Genomic DNA, 18965 nt, shown 5'->3' with positions numbered 1-18965 from the left:
GATCTACTTAAGACTTGAGGGAAAAGGCCATGGTTCCATGAGATGGTAAATCCAATTTTAGGGTGTTTCATATGTGATGAAAACCACTCTGGCCACATGACGCAGCCCCTGAATTGGCACACATTCGCCCTGCCAGTTCGGATTTGTCCACATAATGCAGAAGGGGCAACTGTCCAGACAAGCTTCGCACTGGGGCACACATGGGCTGCCCAGCCATCCCTCATCTCAGGCTGGGGGCAGTGAACTCCCTATTTCATACCCTCACTGTATTTTGTGATCCCTCACAGTTGTACGTTCACATTTGTCTTGGCTCAGATCCATGCTGTCAGAGGCTCTGGAAGTTTCCAGTCTCTGTGTTGATGAATATGGACTCCAAGGATGTTACGTTAGCCTGCACTCTTCCTAGAGCTGTCCCTGCAGACACCAGAGAGTCTCTTCTGCACGCTGAAAGCCCAGAAGTGATGTCTGGCTTCTCCAAATATCCCTTCTTCAGTGACCTTGCCGACAGGAACAGTATAACCACATAATATGCCATGAATTTTGCAGTGTAGAGCCTCCTTTCCCTTTCAGAAGGGAGAAAGACCTGAATTAAACTAGCCCTTTTGTGGAAGGCGGTGCACTTGTTAACAAACAGCAAACCCCCTCAGCAAGTTGTTACCCTCTTGGCCAATTCATCTCTTTAGGCTTTCTGCTGAGGCCAATCTGGCAGTTGTTTTCCCACTGGCTTAATTTATGGCTCTGAGGTTTGGTATCCTAGGAAGCTCTTGCAGTGGGCTCTTGAAAGTCATGTTGAAAACTGAATAATGGTGCTCTCTTGCCAAGAGAATGAATTTTTGAAAGTACTGAATACTGGTTGAGTCTTCTCCCCTTGGGATCATATTTCTCAAACTGTCTTGTTTCTGGATCAGTGGAGATCTGGTTTTCTTAGACCACAGTTCACACTACATTTGTTTCCTATCCCTGTCCTCCTTGCTTCACTTGGAGTTATTTGTCCTTTCTGGGATTGCTTGCTAAATAAAAGAAGGTTTTTAGCCTCATGGAGATGTGTAGAGGCTACCTAAGTGGGTCTTTCTTACTCCAGGATCCATCTCAATTTATGGAAAGAGGAATCCATAATTTTCTGCACAGAGCTTCTGTGTAGAGTCAAGCGCAAATAGCCTGAATGCCTTCTGTTCTATTGCGTTTACTTTCTCCTGTTTTGGGGTTGAATTTTTTACTGTTTCATGCCCTGTGTCACATCAGGTGCTTTGCTTTGGGAAATACTGATTTAAGCTACTGCTCCCTTCCTTTCCTTGGAGACACTGATGTTATTCCACTGCACTGTGAGGAGCAGATGGGGTAATCCCCTCTGGAGTCTCAAACAGTGCCTTGAAGTGTGGATCCCCTACTCAGATGTTTGATGCATATGAGGACCTGCAGGAAACAGGAGGTGCAGGTTTGCACGACTCTGGAGCTCTGATTTTGGCACTTCTGCCCATTGTACTGGAGTAATTTTTAGCTCATTTTATCATGTTAATTCACTAAATTTTCTAATGATGGCATGGACCATTGGGCAGCCTTCCAGCTCTCCTGCTGTCCTTAAAATACACAGCAATTTACTTATGTTTCTAGTATCAGGAAACACTAGAAGTGAGGGAGGAGACCTTTTCCCTATGTAAGCATTAGCTCCATGTGCCTCCTCTCAGGAGCCCTTCTTGCCTTGTGCTGAAAGCCCAGATGAGCTCTTTCTTCACAGCCTTGTAAATTCCAACTTGTGGCATCTCCCCATGTGCAGGGTGGTCTAATTAGGAACCAGCACACTGTGAGACAAACAAGCACCATGGTGGCATTTCCTCACCCCCACCTCTGTGTTCTGGGACCAACAGGGGCTTCTGGGGAATTCTTCCTCTATCCTTCTGTGGTTTGAGGTATCATCTTGAGGCATTAGAAAAGAAAAAGAAAGTGGCATAAGTTAGGCTGGTGTTTACAGTGCTGTTTGTTTATGATGAGCACTTGAATATTATTGTCACTTGTTTTACTTGTTCTGCAGCCCTGTAGGTGTGGAGAGAGTTGTCTGTGCCAAAGTAGAGTTGCAAATAAGGACCAGACCAAAACACAGTCTCAGCCAAGACAGTGTATGGATATTGTCATCTCACAGGGCCCGAATTGTCTTTTTCAAGTAGTGAGAGATAGTTTAGCAATTGATAAAGAAATCAAAACACCCAAGTAACATCTCTTCTTCGATGAGACATCCTTGCTCCTTTGCAGCCTTTTTGGTGGGACACAGCAATGAATCCATCACCTTGATCTGTGTTCTGCTGCGCTCCGTTTGCAATCTCTGCCTGCAAATTAGGTTTGCAAAGTGCTTTATAAATATATAGCTACATAAAAATCTTACAGTCTTCTGTTCTTGAGATAGAAATACATATTGCTGAAGACATTTAAAATCACTGATCTGTAATATGTTAATCTTCATTTGCCTGTTACTGAGCTGAGCATTTTATTATAGTGCACACACACCTGAAAGATCTCTTTGTCCCAGTTAAAGCTGCTGTGATTGCCATCGCGTGTTGACAGCAGCAGCAGGACGGGTGCCCTCTCAGCTGCCCCAAAAAGGTGTGACTAACCATGGAGGAGGCAGTAAACACACTCCAGCATGGATCCAGGCTGCAGTGGTGGTGTGTTGGCCATCATGAGCCACCATCAGCACTGGTGGTGGCACAGTTATCTGAACAGGCTTGAAAGCTCACCCGGGAAGGTGCCAACAGCGGTTGGCTCTGTGGTTTTTTAGCTGCTGTAGCTAAACTTCTGGCAAACCACCCTGGGTAGCTCTGTCCTTCTGTACTCCACTTCTGCAACACTAGCAAAGTACCACCCTTGTGTGTGTTCTTTCAGAGGGAGAGCTGTAATTATAGTTAGCAAAGTGAAAATACTAATCTGTATTGTAAATAGAGTATGGAGTCTGCCTTCTTCATGCCTCATACTGTGAGGTGTGAATGCTCAGTACGGTCCCGTTGCCCTCCCAGCAAGAGGGCAGTTTGGAGGCATGGCTCTTTACATGCTTTGCCAAGAGCATGTGGAACTTGCAAGTTCTTCCCTAGCTAAAAGCAGATGAAAAACGACCAAATCAATAGTCTTTGAAGCCCTCCCTGTGCTCCAGTAGGTAGATGTTGCAGAACAAAACGTGTTAGCAAAGCAAATGGTGAGATTCTCTGGGCCCAAGTGGAATGGGCTTGTATTCTTTTAAAGGATTTTTTTCATTGAAATTGTCTGAGGAGAGTTGCAGGTGCTGGTTTGCATCCTCATGTTTTCTTGTTGCTCTGGACAGTGTTGTAAGATGTGCAGCAAGTTTAAAATGCCTCATTCTCTTTAATATGCTCTGCTGAAGGAGCTTGGGAAGAGAGCTGTGTGTTAGACAATCTGGGCTGTTTTCACCCTGGGATCACAAGTCATTGCACTAGGGCTGTTCCCTTGTCAAACGCAGCATGGGCAGCAGTGAGCACAGCATGGGCTCGGCACAGGGAAGCAGCCAGAGATGGGAAATAGGAAGTCAGAGGGACCTGGAATCTGTTCTCAGTTCCATCAGCCATTTGCTGTGTGACCTGCTTGGTCAGTTGTCCTCTCTCCCTTGCCTCTGAAGGATTATCTTTCCCTACTTTTTGTAAGGATAAAGGGTGACTCTTGCTCACTTGACAGTTTTTTAGACCCTTCAATGGACTTAATCCAAAACAAGTGATGACTGTTTGACCAGGTTATGAAAACCTTTTGCCCAACAGCTACTTCTGGTGTAGTTCTAGCTTTAGTGAAAAGCTGCTTCTTAATATTTTAAATGACAAAGATTTTCAGTATTTAAATATGGACTTTGGGGCATTTTAGTTCTTAGAGTGTAATTTTGTGTTCTGTTTGGTTTCTGCGAGTGCAGGTTTCAGCAGGCTTAAAGGTTTGCTGCTTCTTGCAAGCACAGGATGCTTCATTTCATTTAAGCTAATGACTTTCCATCGTGCTGAATGCCATCGATCCCACATTTCCATTGTTTCAAGCACCCCAGCTCAGCCAGGCTGTCACCGAAGTTGCTGCATTTAGTGATACAAGTTCCCTACATCAAATATAAGTACCTTTGTACCCAGCAGAATATTTAAGTGAAGTTACCTGCAAGCTGATGGTGCCTTCTGAGTAAATTCTTTGTCAGATGGCCTTTTTAAAAGGACATGAAAGCATGTGAAGTTCCTCTGCCCTTAGGAAAGGTACCCAGTGGTTGGTGTGATGAAGCTCTCAACTGCTGCTGCAGTGTCGGTGCTCCTCTGGGTCAGGGAGAGAACAGCCTCTTCATGTCTGGAAACTGCCAGTTCTGCATGCAGATATTAGGATGTAGTTTCATTTTTATGCAGGTATGAACATTTGCTTGCTAAGCACTGGGTATTGCTCTGAGATAAGACCAATACCCTGCATTCAGTGGCTCTCCACCCTGTCACTGTCCAGGCTGATCCAGGAGTGAGATCTCCGGATGTTCCTTTCACTTAACTCAAGAGCCTCTGTGCTAAAACACACTGCAGTGTTAAAGATGGCAGTTGGGTGACCAAAAAAGGAGGCCATTTATAACCAGTTACGCTGACATAAATCTTTCCCAACAAATTCACATCATTAGAACACCTTTGGAAAAATGTGTCATGTGTATAATTAAATACCTGTTTTGCTGACTCTTAATTAATGCAAAGTAAAGATGGCAGCACTAATTAATTTAGTTGGAAATGGCTTTTCTTTCAGTGAGCTGAAGGGAGGTTTTCAGGAGGCATTGTACCAGGTGCCTTCAGAAAGGTGCAGGTGAGCTGCGAGACAGATTGACACTTTTTTTTTGTCATGGCTGTGACTTCCACAGCAGTGTGTATGCCACTGATCAACTCAGCTTTCTCCCTTTGTGAGGGCAAAGAGGGAGGCCAGCAAGAAGGCAGTTTCTTTGAGAGGACAGTGGTAGCTACCTTTCAGCTCTGCCCTGAGAGGTGTTTGGTAGTGACCACAGTAAATCTGGCTTCAGACAGGTGAATGAAAAGAAATTCATGCAACAGAAGATTTTTCTATGTCTCCCTTTGATTTTTTTTCCTTCTGCACCTTGATCTCTTTCCCTGGGTGCCCATGTTTTCTTCTCTTTGATACAGCTTTCTCCTGTAACTGCTCAGCCACTTTAAATATTCATTCCTCTTAACTTTCTTTAAAGACTTCCTTCTAGATGATCTGCTTTTGGTTTGACCTCTTTCCTAACCTTGTGTATTCTTTTTTTATTTCTCTTCTGCATTTTTGATCTGTTTCTCCCTGCTGCTTAATCTCTTTCCCTTTCCATCTTGCTTGGGATAAAACTGGAGCACAGACCATGTTCACTGTGCAAGGCAGGTGAGTTGTCAGCAGAGCAGTGTAGGAAGCAGGAAATCTGTTGTTGCTTCCTGCAGACCCATCTGAACACCAGAAGTATTCAAAAAATAATAAAATCTTCCAGTTTCCCCCAGATGCTAGTTACTGCTTTGGCAGTCCCCACTTCAGCTTAAGTGAAAAATACATGTATGAATGAAGAAAGCTGCTGTGCACTGCAACATGGAGTCCAGCTAGTCTTGCCACCTCTGCAATTTTAGGATCAGCTTTTCTTTTATCTTGTATTTCCTTCAAGGTGGAAAACCAACCTCTTATCAAGCAGGATTCTTTGGTACTGAGGCTGACAGAAGGGAGTGAGCTCTGGGTGATAAGCAGGAGCACATAGGTCTCCTGCAGCAGGACTGGCTGGAATGGGCTGCTCTGGGCTGGTAGCTTGAACGTACACTTTGGGACTGGTACTATGTACTTGCCAGAGACCACTCTTGAGCAGTGACTCCAACAGGGTGGCCCTGGGAGGGAGCAGGATCCTGCAGGAGGGATAGCGGCTCAGGGAGTATTTGTGGTTCAGCGCTTGCTATGGCACTGCCTGGTGTTGGTTCACTGAGGCTTCATGGGGTGATTTTCCTCTGTACCCCATCAGATGAGATGAGTGCAAATGGGAAGGTGACTTTGTCTTTGGTAGCCTGAATGCTTCTGGCTCCCTACCCAGTGTTGCCCTTTAGCATCATCCAGCTTTTGCAATTTGAGCCAGTGCTTTAACAGTGCCTTTTGTGTTTGCTTACAGAGAAATGGGGTCTGTTTTGCAGGAAACTTGTTTACACCTGCCACAGTCCTCCTCTTGGCTCTTCCTTTGCTTCTTTCACTGGAGTTGCAGTAGTTGAAACTCCAGAATGTCCTCTCCTTGCCCAGCATCCTCAACGTGGGATGTGACAGCAATAATGCAGCTGGAGAGGGGATGTAGTGGTGGGACCTGCTTAGAAATGTTAGCCAGATGTGCACAGCTCAACAGGAGATGATACAATTCAGCTTTGGAAAGACTCAGGTGCAGTGGATTATCCTTTTTTAGCTGTTCATCTTGGGGTTTACAGAACAGTCCTTGGAGAACCCTCCTGCAGGGACAGATGTGCTAAAGCACCTCAGTAACTATGGGAGCGTCCCCTTGGTGAGACTGTTAGCAGGGGGCAGTAGCACTTACCGTGGAGTGTGCCAGTCTCATACTTAGAGCCCTTCTGCAGGGGTAAATGGTGGTCTTCTTGTTGAGCTGAGGGGTTGGCAGGCATTTTTGGACCACTAAACCTACCAGTGGGTTTTTGGGGGTGAGCTGTGCGCTGCGTGAGCCTGTGGGTTCATGCCGCAGCAAAGGAATGCGGGGAAGCTAGGGTGAAGGGAGGTGCTAGGACAGGAGGATTTGCAAAGCTGCTATTGCAAGCATTGTGCTCAGCCTGCTCTCTGGTGGTAGCTGCTGTAGCAGGGATGACTTTTGATAAAACGTGAGGCATTCAGTTTGATTGGGATAAGTTGTGGTTGCTCAGCTTCATAGGGCTACAGCTCATAGCAGAGTCATCAACTCAGCTGTGCTTGCTTTTATTCCCCTAGCCCTGTGCAAAATTCACAGGTTCACAGCAGCTTCAGAATGAGAAGTGCCAACAAAGCGGCTTCCCAGCAGCTCTCCACAGTGCAGCTTCTCCGCTGTCTGATGAGGACTGAGCTCTTTTCTCTCAGACTGGGGACACTAGTAGGAGAGCAGACAGAAGAGGCACCTGCTGTCATGAAACAATAAATATCTTTGGGATCTTCAATCAAATTTGGCTGAAAACATCCAGCAGGTTCCAAAACTCTTGCCAGGATTGAGATACAGAGAGGCACTTAAAGACTACTTGATCGTGATCTCTTACTGCCACCTGGGCTGGAGTCCAGGGCAGGCCGGAGAGTGCGGGTGGAGGTGGAGCTCTTCTGTTCTGCTCTGGTCTGCCCTGGTGAACATGGGGCTGCTCTTTATTTAGATCAGCTGGTGGCAACATGCAAACCATTTGGCTTTTTTGTGCAGAGCTGTTGTGTGGAAGGAAGTGCTTGGTAAGATGTTTGAAGGAGTCAAGCCAGTCATGCTTGTAGAAAGCCTGGAAGGGAGGGTTGTGAAGAGAGGTTCTGCTTTTCAGTCCTGAGAATAGCTGAGGGATGTTTGCTGTCACAGGAGTGGTGGCTTCTGATGATTTTAACTGGAAGAAAAGGAAGAATGGAGAAGGTAGTTGGGACCCTGTCCTGTCTTTGCTGACATCCCACTAATAAAAAGTCAACCCCATTTGTGTTTCCTACTTAAACTGTCTGCGTGTTGGATACATCTTCCAGCAGTATTTAGTTACTATTTCTTAAGAGGATTTATTCTAGCAATGCCTGAGGGATGCAACAGTCATACATGTTGTGTCTCTGTGCTGGAGATACTTTCAGGACTGAAGTGCCTGTAGGATGTAGCATGCAGGTGCGACTACTTGCTGTTGAGGATGGAACTAGCTGGTATCACCTTTCTGTTGGGTGGGACCTAATCAAGCTTTGACACTTCAAAGCAAACCGGCACCCTCTGGTTTAATCCAATTTCCATCCCTTTCACAGGGGAGATTAGCATCTTCCATAACTCTGTATTTCTTTTGGCTAGTAAAGTGTTCATTTTGCTCAGGCACATGGCATATGCTATATCTGAATCCCAGAATTTGTGACTGATGTTTGAGGGCAATTTAAGCAGATTTTGGTGTTTGGTTGATTGGTTGAGTTTTTTTTTTCCCCACTTGAATTGTTGTGGTCTGGTCAGGACAGTTTTTAGCATCAGCAATCATGTGGAAGTATTGTTTTCCCACAATTAGAGGCTAAGAGTTCACAGGAATTATAACTGAAAAGCAGGGTATTTCTTTGTGCATGGTGAAAACTAAGGAATGAAAACTCCTGGTGCAAAGTACTTGTCAGTGTTAGATGCAAACAGAGATAAGGTAGCTTGCAGTGAAAGACATTTAGGTTCTGTGTATTTTGCTGAGCTTGGCAGCAGTTCCACCTGTTCCACAGAAGCTGAGGGTTTTGTTCAGTGGGTCCTGATGCTCTTTTATAAAGCTTTTACCTCTCTGCTTCCCAAGGTCTGACATGGAAAAGAAAAGCTTCAATAGACACCAGCTGCTCAGTGAGCTCTGTCTTTTCAGAGCATTGCTCACTTTCCTCTGTTCCAAATTAAAACGTGTTAAACTTAGCTTTTGTTTGAAGCAGCCAGTGCTCTGGTGTTCAGTGTGAAGGGAATGTGCTTGAAGGGAATGTGCTTCTCACCTTCTCTCCCTTTTGTCGCAGGGTCAGCATTCTTCAGGGGAGGACATGGAAATCTCTGATGATGAGACCAACCCTGCGCCCATCACCAGTGCGGAATGTGCCAAAACCATTGTGGTGAACTCCTCTGTCAGCAACTCAGCCGCGATGGCGCCATCGATGCCCCCCTTGCCGCCACCAGGATTCCCTCCTCTTCCTCCTCCTCCTCCACCACCTCCGCAGCCAGGCTTCCCGATGCCTCCACCGCTACCTCCACCACCTCCACCCACTCACCCTGCCGTCACCGTCCCCCCGCCTCCACTCCCTGCCCCTCCTGGGGTCCCTCCGCCTCATATCTTACCTCCGCTTCCTCCTTTCCATCCTGGCATGTTCCCTGTCATGCAAGTGGATATGATAAGTGTCTTGGGCAACCAGTGGGGTGGCATGCCAATGTCCTTCCAGATGCAAACTCAGATGCTGAGCCGCATGATGCAGGCACAGAACACGTACCAGTATCCACCTTTCATGACGAGCCGGATGCAGTTTGTGAATCTTCCTCCCTACCGCCCGTTCTCCATGGGAGCGGCTCTTGGTCGTGGTCAGCAGTGGCCACCGCTGCCCAAGTTTGACCCTTCGGTTCCACCACCGGGCTATGAGCCAAAGAAGGAAGATCCCCACAAAGCTACTGTGGATGGAGTCCTCCTGGTCATCGTGAAGGAGCTAAAGGCTATCATGAAAAGGGACCTGAACCGGAAGATGGTCGAAGTGGTGGCGTTTCGGGCATTTGATGACTGGTGGGACAAGAAGGAACGTCTGGCGAAGGTAGGCTTTAATATACTGTGTGCTGGATCCTAGGGAGAACTGTTCGTAGTGCTTGTGGCCATGGCATGGGTCTGGAATTGACTTCAGTTGCTTCATCTGGCTCCATGCATCCCTGCAGGGCTGGTCTTCATGCTGAGGCAGGTGGCAGGAGTGTGTGCTAGAAGCCTGCAAGTATCTGGAAGGTGCTGCATCACTGCAGGCACCTACCTGCCTTGGAACTGGTTAACACCTGGGTCTTAAACCTGGCTTATTTCCTTCATGTCATACATAGGCACGTCATGCTGCTTTGCCATCAGAACAAATACGGCTGGAAACTGTAGTCCTCCCTAGTTGTTGATGGAGGTACCCCATGCAGAGTTAACTTGCAACACATATGGAGCCCTGATTGCTCACCTTGGAGTGAACTGCTGCTCTGTCTCACACTGTCCCTCTGATCTGAATGTGGGCCCAAGGAAGAAGTGTTTAGTTCTCACTGTTGTCCCTCTGTGTTGGGGTTGGTCTCTTCCTTGGCTTTCCCAGCTTTAGGACCATCTCAGGGCAGCCGCTTCTGGGACTAAGTGAATCTCATGCCTTGCAGTGGTCTCAGAGACCATGTCCATCTTTGACAGCATGTTGCCCAAGCATGGCTACTCAGATCTTGGCAAGATGTAGCAGCCATGCTGGGGTGTGATTCAGGAGGGATCTGCAAATGAGCTGGTTTTCCAACTGTGTTTTGAGGGTTGCAATCTCCTTACATGGGTATCTGAAGAAGGACATCACTGCTTCCCCAGGGCAGAATCACAAGCTAGGTGTCTTGAGTGTCACCATAGCCCCATGGTTTGTGTTTGCCAAGTTTCCCTGTTGAGTTGGGGGAACCTGGAATATCCTGCTACTGCTGAAGTTCACCAAGTCACAGGACAAGGCTAGCTGTATCTACAGGCAGAGCATGTTCCCATTGGAGAGTCCTCTCCATGGCTCCTTTCAGGAAGGCTTTCAAGAGTGGTGGTGAGGCTGCTCTTGCATCTCAGAAGCCCAGGGTTATTCCCTTCTCCTCATTTCCTTTCCCTTTCCCTCCTCAGTGCTGTATTTCCAGGGCCTGATATTTGAAAAGTTCAGCTGATTTATTTTTCTGGTGGTCTGGGGCACTGCTGGCTGTCTCCAGGAAGGGTTTTTGGGAGGAAATGACCCCAGGATCAGGGGACAGATGTGCAAGGGCTTCTCGTCACATCTAAGAGGAAACTGAACTTTTAACTCCAAAAAACTGAAGTCAGATGCAACAGGAGCGTTCAAAGCTACCAAGCCCCTATTTTGTGTTGCCTAGTTGGTGTGATGAGATCTGTGGGTATTTCCAGTTCTCTGCACTCCTGCCTCCCCAGTGCATGCAGGCAGCAGCAGCAGTTCACTCAAAAGCTGAACTTTGGCCAAATACATGAGGAGTTCCAGGGATTAGTTAAGAAAACAGCTTTGCATGAATTGTCTCATCCTTTCTCAGCCAATTTAAAGTGCACCTCAGCCAGCCAACAGCTCTGTGATCTAAGTTGTGATGCATTTGTCATGACCACAAAAACGCTGTAGAAAGGATCCTGCAAGCCTCAAAATTACTGTTACAGCAAATCATTGTAAAAACAATCAAACCAAACCATAGCTTGCTGATAAACAATCTGTTTCAGGTACTAGTTTTCAGAGCAGTATCTTCACCACCTACTTTTGTAAGCCAGTTGCATGGTAACTCTAGCTCCTGGGAGAGCTCCTTGGCTTTCTGGAGAGCTGGTAATGCTGCTGCTTAACAGCTGTTTTATGACAGTGTAATTTGCTGTGGCTTAGAGCTGGCTGGTGTGATGTGTAGCGAGAAACACAGTCCCTCTCCTCCTGACTAATGCTCAGAGCTTCTGCCTCCTACCAGTGAGCTTGTGCTGACAGTTTTAGAGGAGGCCTCTGAGTTTCCAGAGCAGAGAGGGAAAGTGGTCCAGAAGAAAGACACTGTGCAAAAGCACCCAAGAAATTGTTTTAGACCAGACATAGAGTGATAGAAATGGTTTGGGTTGGAAGGGACCTTGAAGGTCATCTAGTTCCAACCTCCCTGTCGTGGACAGGGACGACATCTGCTTGACCAGGTTGTTTCAAACCCCATGTCCACAGTGAAGAAGCAGAAGCAAGTTGAGGCAGGTCTTCATTGGCCTTTCAGGCTCTTTTATATCTTGAACTGTGGTTGGACTTAGCACATTCCTCCCTCACCTGCATTTTGCAACCCACTTTAGGAAGCTGGTTGTACCTTAGCAGCTTGCCACTGTCTAACTGAAAATCTGGAAACGCCACATGGAAAGCCGCTCGTGTTCTCTGTGTGGAACAGAAATGCCAGGACCATTGCTGCTTCAGGGCACCGCCTGGGCAAGTCTCTGCCAGGCAGTCTATTACTGTCACATGCAGAAAAGTCTTACAGATTTCAGAGCCTCCTTTCTACTGGGACAGTAGTTTGGGACAGGATTCCTTCTCAGTAGAAAGCTGTGTGCTTTTGCCAAAGGAAAATAAAACCTGAATATTCAGCTTAAACTGTACCTCCCTATTGCTGGTGTCTGTGCCTGGATGAGGATGAGCCAACTGGCTGCCTTGATGGCAGCCAGAGGTCAGTTCCCCACATATGTTACCATCACACTCTTTTGGGTTGTTTTTCCCAGAAAGAACCAAGACCTTCAGGTACTGCTGAACTGAAAGGGCCCTCCAAAATAGGCCACACCATCCCCGTTTCCTCCTTACTAATGTGTTTTTGTTGGATCTCCTCATATTTTTCCTTAGTGATTGACACCAGTGAAAGAAATGATGTTATTTTCAGAGGTTTGGAAGTATAAATAAGACAACATATGTGCTAGTTTGCATCTCTTTTTTTTTTTGTTCTTAGAAATAAATGAGGCAGATTTGTAGGGAGAGAGACTTTTTAATGTCTCCTATCCTTGGACCATCAGCTGCAGCAGCCCTACTTATTTCACAGGAGAGATCAAAGCTTGTCTTTGGAAGTACATGAGCTCCACCATATGCCATTCTCTACAGTTGGTGTGTCCCTCTTTGGTCAGAGGCTTTGTGGGTGCGCATGAGAGTAGCACTCATTGTAGGTTTAATTTTTTTCCCTTCACTGACCAACAATGCTATTGGCAACCCCTGAACCTTCAACAACACACAAGAATGCAACACTCTGTGGAGTTTCCTGAGCACATAGAGTGATATGTTGAACCCAGACCTGCTGCTTTTACCACGGAGAGCAGAAATCAACCAATAGAGCAGTTGTGAGGAGGTGACCACTGCTGCAGGGTGGGCAAAATGGCCCATTGGAGCTGGTGCCTGTTTATTGAGACCTACTTGCATGTTACAGTTCTACTTTCTCACAGCCTGCCTCATTAAGCCCACTGATTTATCTTTATTTTAGCAGGTGCCCTTCTCCCCAGTTGCCTTCCCATCCATTTCGAAGATGCCACACTTTGTTGTTTTTAACTGCCATCCTTTTCTCACGTGGTTTGGAGGTACAACATCTCTTATCACCTCCAGGGCCTCACACACATGAAGGCCATGTTCCGTTATTATTCCCTCTTTGGGTTCACACACATACTTGCACTCCATTTCTCTTTTCTCTCTTTTTTGGGGGGCCACTATCTTCCATCAAAGGAATCAACTTGGGCAGGTGATTGACTGCCAAGTAGCATATCAAAAGTGGAAGGTAGGAAAGCTCCGAGGTAAAGCTGGTGTCCTAGGTCAGGCAGGATGAAAAAGGCATGGGGTGGAAGCTGCTAAGGAGCACGTTTCTAGGGAAGGCAGCATGTGCCATGGACCTTGTCTACCTGGGCTAAGGCAAAGCTTTTCCCTGATCCTGAATCCAGTTTAGGTTTGAAAGCCTGAGTAAGATCCATTAAGCAGAGTGCCAGGAATAGGCAGCGATCCCTGGCCACGGAGTGCTACTGTCTGCGTTCCCTGCTTGATATTCCCATTAGTCTTGTTCCTTATGAGCAGGAGAGCTGAGCTCACACTTCCCCTTTGGTGATTACAGCCAGCTTTGGCAAGTTAGCTCTGTGAATGTCTGTAGGAGAAACTGACTTTCAGCTGGTGTTGCACCACAGGCTGATGTGTGTGAATGTTACCTCCAGTGGCCTTTGCTCAAGAAGAGCATGGCATGCCACTGTGCATGATGCTCTCCCTGGCTTGTCCACCTCTCCACAGCTGCAGGGGTTTGAATTCAGATCTGATGAAAGAGGTTTGTTATGGCTGAGCAGAGATGAGGCTGTGTGACTGGTTACTGAGTTTTGTAGGTAGGCCCTTAGATGTTTCACCTCAGTATTTTGATTTTTCTGTTTCTCAGGACTGGAGCCTTCCTACAGTTTTTGTGAACCTGGGCTGTGGTTGCTAAGCAAACAGAGGAGTTTGGGGTTGATGGTGTATGAGGGTAGTGGTGTACCCCAGCTCTTCAGCTTTCCTTTGGAGTTCAGGGCCTTTGCTCAATAGCGGCTCCTTGCCCCTTGGTAACTCCAGCCTGGGTGGAGGAATGTGTTCCCTTGGGCTGTCAAGGACTGGGTTTTTGTTTTCATCTCTTTCATCTCTCCTTTTTAAGATCTTGCTTCTAGCATCTGCACTGGATTCTGGCTGTTGGGAAGGTGCTCACTGTGGACCCTACACCAAGGACTTAAGTGACCTGAAATGAGCCACGGGGGCTGATGGGGTCTCTTCATTTCCCTTGTCCTTTACTCTAAAGGACTTTGGCCTATGTTAAGTTGCATGTGAAGGAAGCTGAGATCATGTTTTAAAACACGCAGTGGAGAAAGCAGGAATGTCTGCTCTGCTGCCTGCCAATGTGATGGCTCCAAATGCAAGATCACTTGGTGTCTCATGCTAAGCCACTGTGCTGGGAGTCCCAGCAGTTTTCTATTAGTGTTTCAGATCCTTGTGAGAAAAAGTAACTTCTTAAAATATGTAGGTCAGAAGGCTTCTCAGAGATGGAAAGATTTTGTTACCAGTAAGAACTCTTGCACCTTCTTCCTTTCCAGTGTGTGTGGCCATGTGGTACATCTTCAGGTGCCCTTGCCTGCAGAGAAGCTGATGCCTGGTGAGGGCAGTGATACTCCACAAACCTCAATTGTCTAAATGGTTTCCAGAGTTTGCGTGCTGCCCAGGAAACTTGCCCTCTCAGATGTGTTTTCTCTATTGCAGGCATCTCTCACTCCAGTGAAGTCTGGAGGAGAACTGGAGGAAAAACCAAAGCCAAAGGATCGAATCGCGTCTTGTCTTCTGGAGAACTGGAACAAAGGAGAAGGCCTGGGATATGAGGGAATTGGCTTGGGCATTGGATTACGAGGGGCCATCCGGCTGCCATCCTTCAAGGTAAAGATCTGTCTTCATTATGCTGACGTTCCCTAGAGGAGCATTAGGAGGACAGACCTCTCAAGGTTTGTGCCCCGAAGCCCTGCAGGCTCTTACTCCTGTGTTCACTTACGGGATTTCTTCTGACAACATCACTTGTAACTCCCTGTAAGAGCAAGAATCCTCTTTCCCAGCCTTAGCTTTTTACCACCACATGTATGAGTTGTCTGCAAGGGATCTCCCTGCTCTGCAAGGTCAACAGGACATTGGCCTGTGTTTAGGACACAGTGTTTTAGCATGACTGTAAAAATACACTTATGCTCATAGTGCTTTTGGACAGTAATTTCTTTGCTTAGAATATCTTGCATTTTGGCAGCTGAAACACCTAAAGTTTGGTTAAAATTATTTTCCTCTTGTGAGCTTACAAAATAAGATTTGGAAGCATAGGGTCACCTCCTAAAGAGTGTTTGCATGAAAAATGAGGAAGGGTAGAGGACTTCATTGTAATTAGGATTTTGAATGCACAGGAGGTTCAAGTAAAGGTTTGGGATGAGAGATTCTGCAGTCTTCATTTGGAATAAAGCTTGCTTGAGGTTCTTAAAGAAGTTTATTTCAGGTTCTCTTTCTATTCTCCTGCATCTCAAGATACATGGATTTGTGCTGGTATCCAGTGTTTGTATGCAAATGGCAGGGGTAGAATTTCATTCACAGTCAAGTTGTGTTTGTAAGCAAATAAAGGGATCAAGAGCTGGGGAAGTGGCCCTTGGTTTCTGGGTGTAAGTCATCCAGGCAAAGTAGAGCAGTAGCAGTTTGCTTAAGAAGTTGATTTCTGCTGTTTCTAAACTTTTAGAAATGCTAATTGTGTCTTTTGTTCAGGTGAAAAGAAAGGAGCCACCTGAAGCTGCCTCAGCAGGAGATCAGAAGAGAATCCGGCCTTCTACTTCTGTCGATGATGAAGATGAAGGTTTGCAAACCACATTTGTTTGAACCACAAGAGCAGATGCAAGCCTTATGCAAGCTGAATTCTTTGAAACTTCACAGCAGTGTGCTCACTTACAGTTAGAGTTAAGGATCAGAGCCAAAACCTTACTTCTGACAAAGCTGATCAGCTGGGAGATGTCTCTTCTGGACTAAATTATCTTATAGTCACTGGCGGGAAATTTAAGACTCACATTTTGTGAGTAACTCATAACCCGTTTTAGTTCTGCTGATGCAGGGCTGGTCACCCAGTAGAGGGAGCTCAGAGGAGTTCATGGTCTGTTCCAGGGATATGCCTGCAGCTCCTTGGATGTGTTATGGGAGAAGGCACAGCAGAGAGAGTTTGCCCTGTGTTTGATTTTAAGAACGAAATGAAGTTGTTAGTGAGCACAATCTATTTGAAAATATTTTAATGTTTTTTTCCTGGAAGCAGGAAGAGTAGTGATAAGCTAAAGCTTTGAATGCCATTTCTTTTGCATAATAAAGTGGCTTCAAGTTAGTCATGCCATAAGGTTGACTCAGACTGACAACTGGTTTTGAAATGAGAGGACAGAAGCAGGGGTCACTGAAGGTGTTAAATTCAGCTCACTTTTTCTGACCTCAGTAGTGCCATGTCTCTTAGCCTCAGCTCCTCAGCTTTGGCCTCCCCATTTTGCCAACCTTGGTGTTTCAATGCCCACCACTCAGTCCCCACCCTCACTTACACTGTGAAATTAGTAAGCCCCTGTAAGCCTGGGACTTGTGCTCCATGTGGGTACGTTGCTTCTGGCTTTGATCTTCCCAAAGAGAAAGTTTCCATTATGTAATCAACTCCTGTCCTCCACTGCAAGGTATTTATTTGGTGGCAATTTCCTTCTTGTTTCTGTTCACCAGAGTCGGAGAGGGACAGGGATGCTTCTGATGCAACATCTGACCTCTTAAAGAAGGATGCAGAAGCAGTGGGGCTGAGGCGGCGACCAGCAAGGCCCCTGGAGCTCGACAGCGAGGGAGAAGAGGGAGATGAGACATCAGGGAAAGAGGAAGAGTCCTCCTCAGAGAAAGAAGAGGAGCAGGAAGAAGAGGGAGGCTTGGTGAAAGCAGCACCTGGCAAGGTTTGTTGGTTTGTGATGGGAGTTTTGAGTGAGTGCTTTCTGTCATTAAAAAGGGGAGCTGGTAATTCCAGGTGCCCAGCTTACTTTCTAAGATGAGCTGTCCTCTTAGGGTCTGTGCTGAGAGAATCTCTGTAAGGTTATTCCCTCTTTAGGTTCTGTGGTCAGCATCCCTGAGAATCACTGCTGGGTACATCAGTGACAGCCAGTGCTCAGAATCTGACTGTTCATTTTAGCAATGCTTTCTTGCAAAGGACGAAGAGGAGGATGAGGAAGAAGATGAGGATGAGGAAGAAGATGATGATGATGAAGAGGAGGATGAAGATGATGAAGAAGAGGAAGAGGAGACAGGCATAGATACAAGTGACAAAGATGAAGAGCAGGACTCTGAGGAGGGTAAGCAGCTCCAGCATAAACAAGTGTAGCTTTCAGGTCAGCTGTGGTTTGCCTTTTGCACTTGGGAGCTGATATTTTCATTTGTGCATCTTCTCTAACTGAAGAGCAGTTTGATACAAGGTAATGTACTTAATTGTTTCCTGTGAAGCTTCCATGATCCTTCTGACTGTGGGTCCCTTTGTAGTAGGTCTTCAGTCTCTGAGTGATTGCAGCCCAACTTGACAGAGGCACAGAGGTCTTAAAGCTAGCTAAGTGTGCTGCTTTGATGAAATGTGTGGCTGGCAGGAGAAGGGACCAGATTTCAAACAGGAGTAATTTAGCTGCTAATTCTTTTCTGTTCTCTCAATCAATTCCTGCTCTGGAAGGTGGTAACTTCCACATGTTAAAGCTGTGTGTGAAGACAGCAGAAAATCTTAGTACAGCTCCAAGAGGCTTATGTGGGCAGAGTGCCAAGCAGCACTAGCTCTGCTCTTGGAGCTGCCTGTTGTGTGGTTGATTGTTGTAAGCATCCAAAGACATGGTTTGGGAGTCTCTGCAAAATGAATAAATTGGGAAGCGACACGTTCAAACCCCCACACTGCTGTTGAAGCCCTTTCCATGCTGTTACAGTGTGTTAAAGAGAAATTTGTACTATAGTAGACTCTGATTGTTTAAGTCAGAAAGCAGAGCTAATGGTAATTTGTTCTTGTAGATGTAGCAAGTCCCTCGTCTTCCAAGGCTGAAGTTGAATCATCCGATGAAAGTGAAGACTCCTCTGATTTTGAGTCGAGTTCAGACTCAGATGATGAAGATGAAGATGATGAAGAAGAAGATGAGGAGGAGGAAGAGGAGGAAGAGGTGGCTGAAGATCAAGACAGAGAAGCCATGGTTGCTGAGACGGAGCATGAACCTGCTGCTCAGGAGCTTCCTGATGATGAGAGGGAGACTATTTTGGAGCTGTATCCTGTGGATGACTACATGGATGCAGCGGGCTTGGGACTCACAGTGCCAGCATTGCCAGTGAAAGACGAAGGCATGGAAGAAATCAAGGCAGGGGAAGCTGAATGTGGTGAAGTTCCAGAGTCATCTATTGCTGCTGAAACACTGAAACATTTGGTTATGGAAAGAGACCAGGAGACAAAACTTGTGCTGTCTCCCATCTGTAGGCCAGGTATGCCCTTCCGTGTGGTTTGGCATTTTTCACCACATTTCAAGTTCAGTGTTCTCACAGCATCCAGGATGTATGGGTTTGCATATCCCTTGTTCTCTTACTGCCTCCAGTCTTGGCTCTAGGCTAGGGGCTATCTGTACAGGGAAAGAGATCTGTGCTGAACTTTCCCTCCTAGTAAGGAGCTCTGCACAACCCATCTGCTACTAAAAATACTGTGGTTACTGTATCCAGAATCTTATCCCGGGCCACTTTAGTGTCCTGCAGGAACTGAACAGTTGTCATCGTCCAAGGGTGACTGACTGGATGGTGTGGTGGCTGAAGCTCAAGATAGAAAACCCATGGCTGCTAAAGCAGAACAGGGATCTGTGCTTAGTGAGTCACTAGAGACTCTCTTTGGTTTTAATAGCGAAGCAGTATGTGACTGGCAAGCTCTGTGGGGCAGGTGAGTGGAGTCTGAGAATTATAACTGGTTCCTAATATTATTATTTGTGGTTGGTTTGGTTTTGTTTGGTTTTTTGGTGTGTTTTTTTATGAAGTCCTTTTAAATCAGTGATACTCCCTGGTTTTCTGAAAGAATGAAATTACCTTCATTCAAC

General features: G+C 46.3%; 1 protein-coding gene across 4 annotated transcripts in view; it reads left to right on the top strand.

The window, feature by feature from the left end:
* Window positions 1-18965, top strand: part of SETD1B (SET domain containing 1B, histone lysine methyltransferase) — a 58482-nt gene that overhangs the window by 26845 nt on the left and 12672 nt on the right. For 3 of the 4 annotated variants that reach the window (XR_010990465.1, XR_010990466.1, XM_068163452.1), the window contains exons 7-12: window positions 8665-9441; window positions 14608-14778; window positions 15634-15721; window positions 16609-16826; window positions 17060-17219; window positions 17911-18369. Coding sequence is in view for 2 of the 4 variants with exons in the window: in XM_068163452.1 (XP_068019553.1) it covers window positions 8665-9441; window positions 14608-14778; window positions 15634-15721; window positions 16609-16826; window positions 17060-17219; window positions 17911-18369 (1873 nt within the window). In the remaining 2 variants the exon portion in view is untranslated. The remainder of the gene's footprint in view (window positions 1-8664; window positions 9442-14607; window positions 14779-15633; window positions 15722-16608; window positions 16827-17059; window positions 17220-17910; window positions 18370-18965) is intronic. The other variant, XM_068163453.1, reaches the window with a different exon arrangement.

This window comes from Melanerpes formicivorus, unplaced genomic scaffold (assembly GCF_026170545.1).
Source record: "Melanerpes formicivorus ecotype bairdi unplaced genomic scaffold, bMelFor1.0.p_v2 SCAF_72, whole genome shotgun sequence".
Classification (NCBI taxonomy): domain Eukaryota; kingdom Metazoa; phylum Chordata; class Aves; order Piciformes; family Picidae; genus Melanerpes; species Melanerpes formicivorus.
Note: the sequence above shows the minus strand (reverse complement) of the source record. Positions and strands in the feature narration are given on the sequence as shown.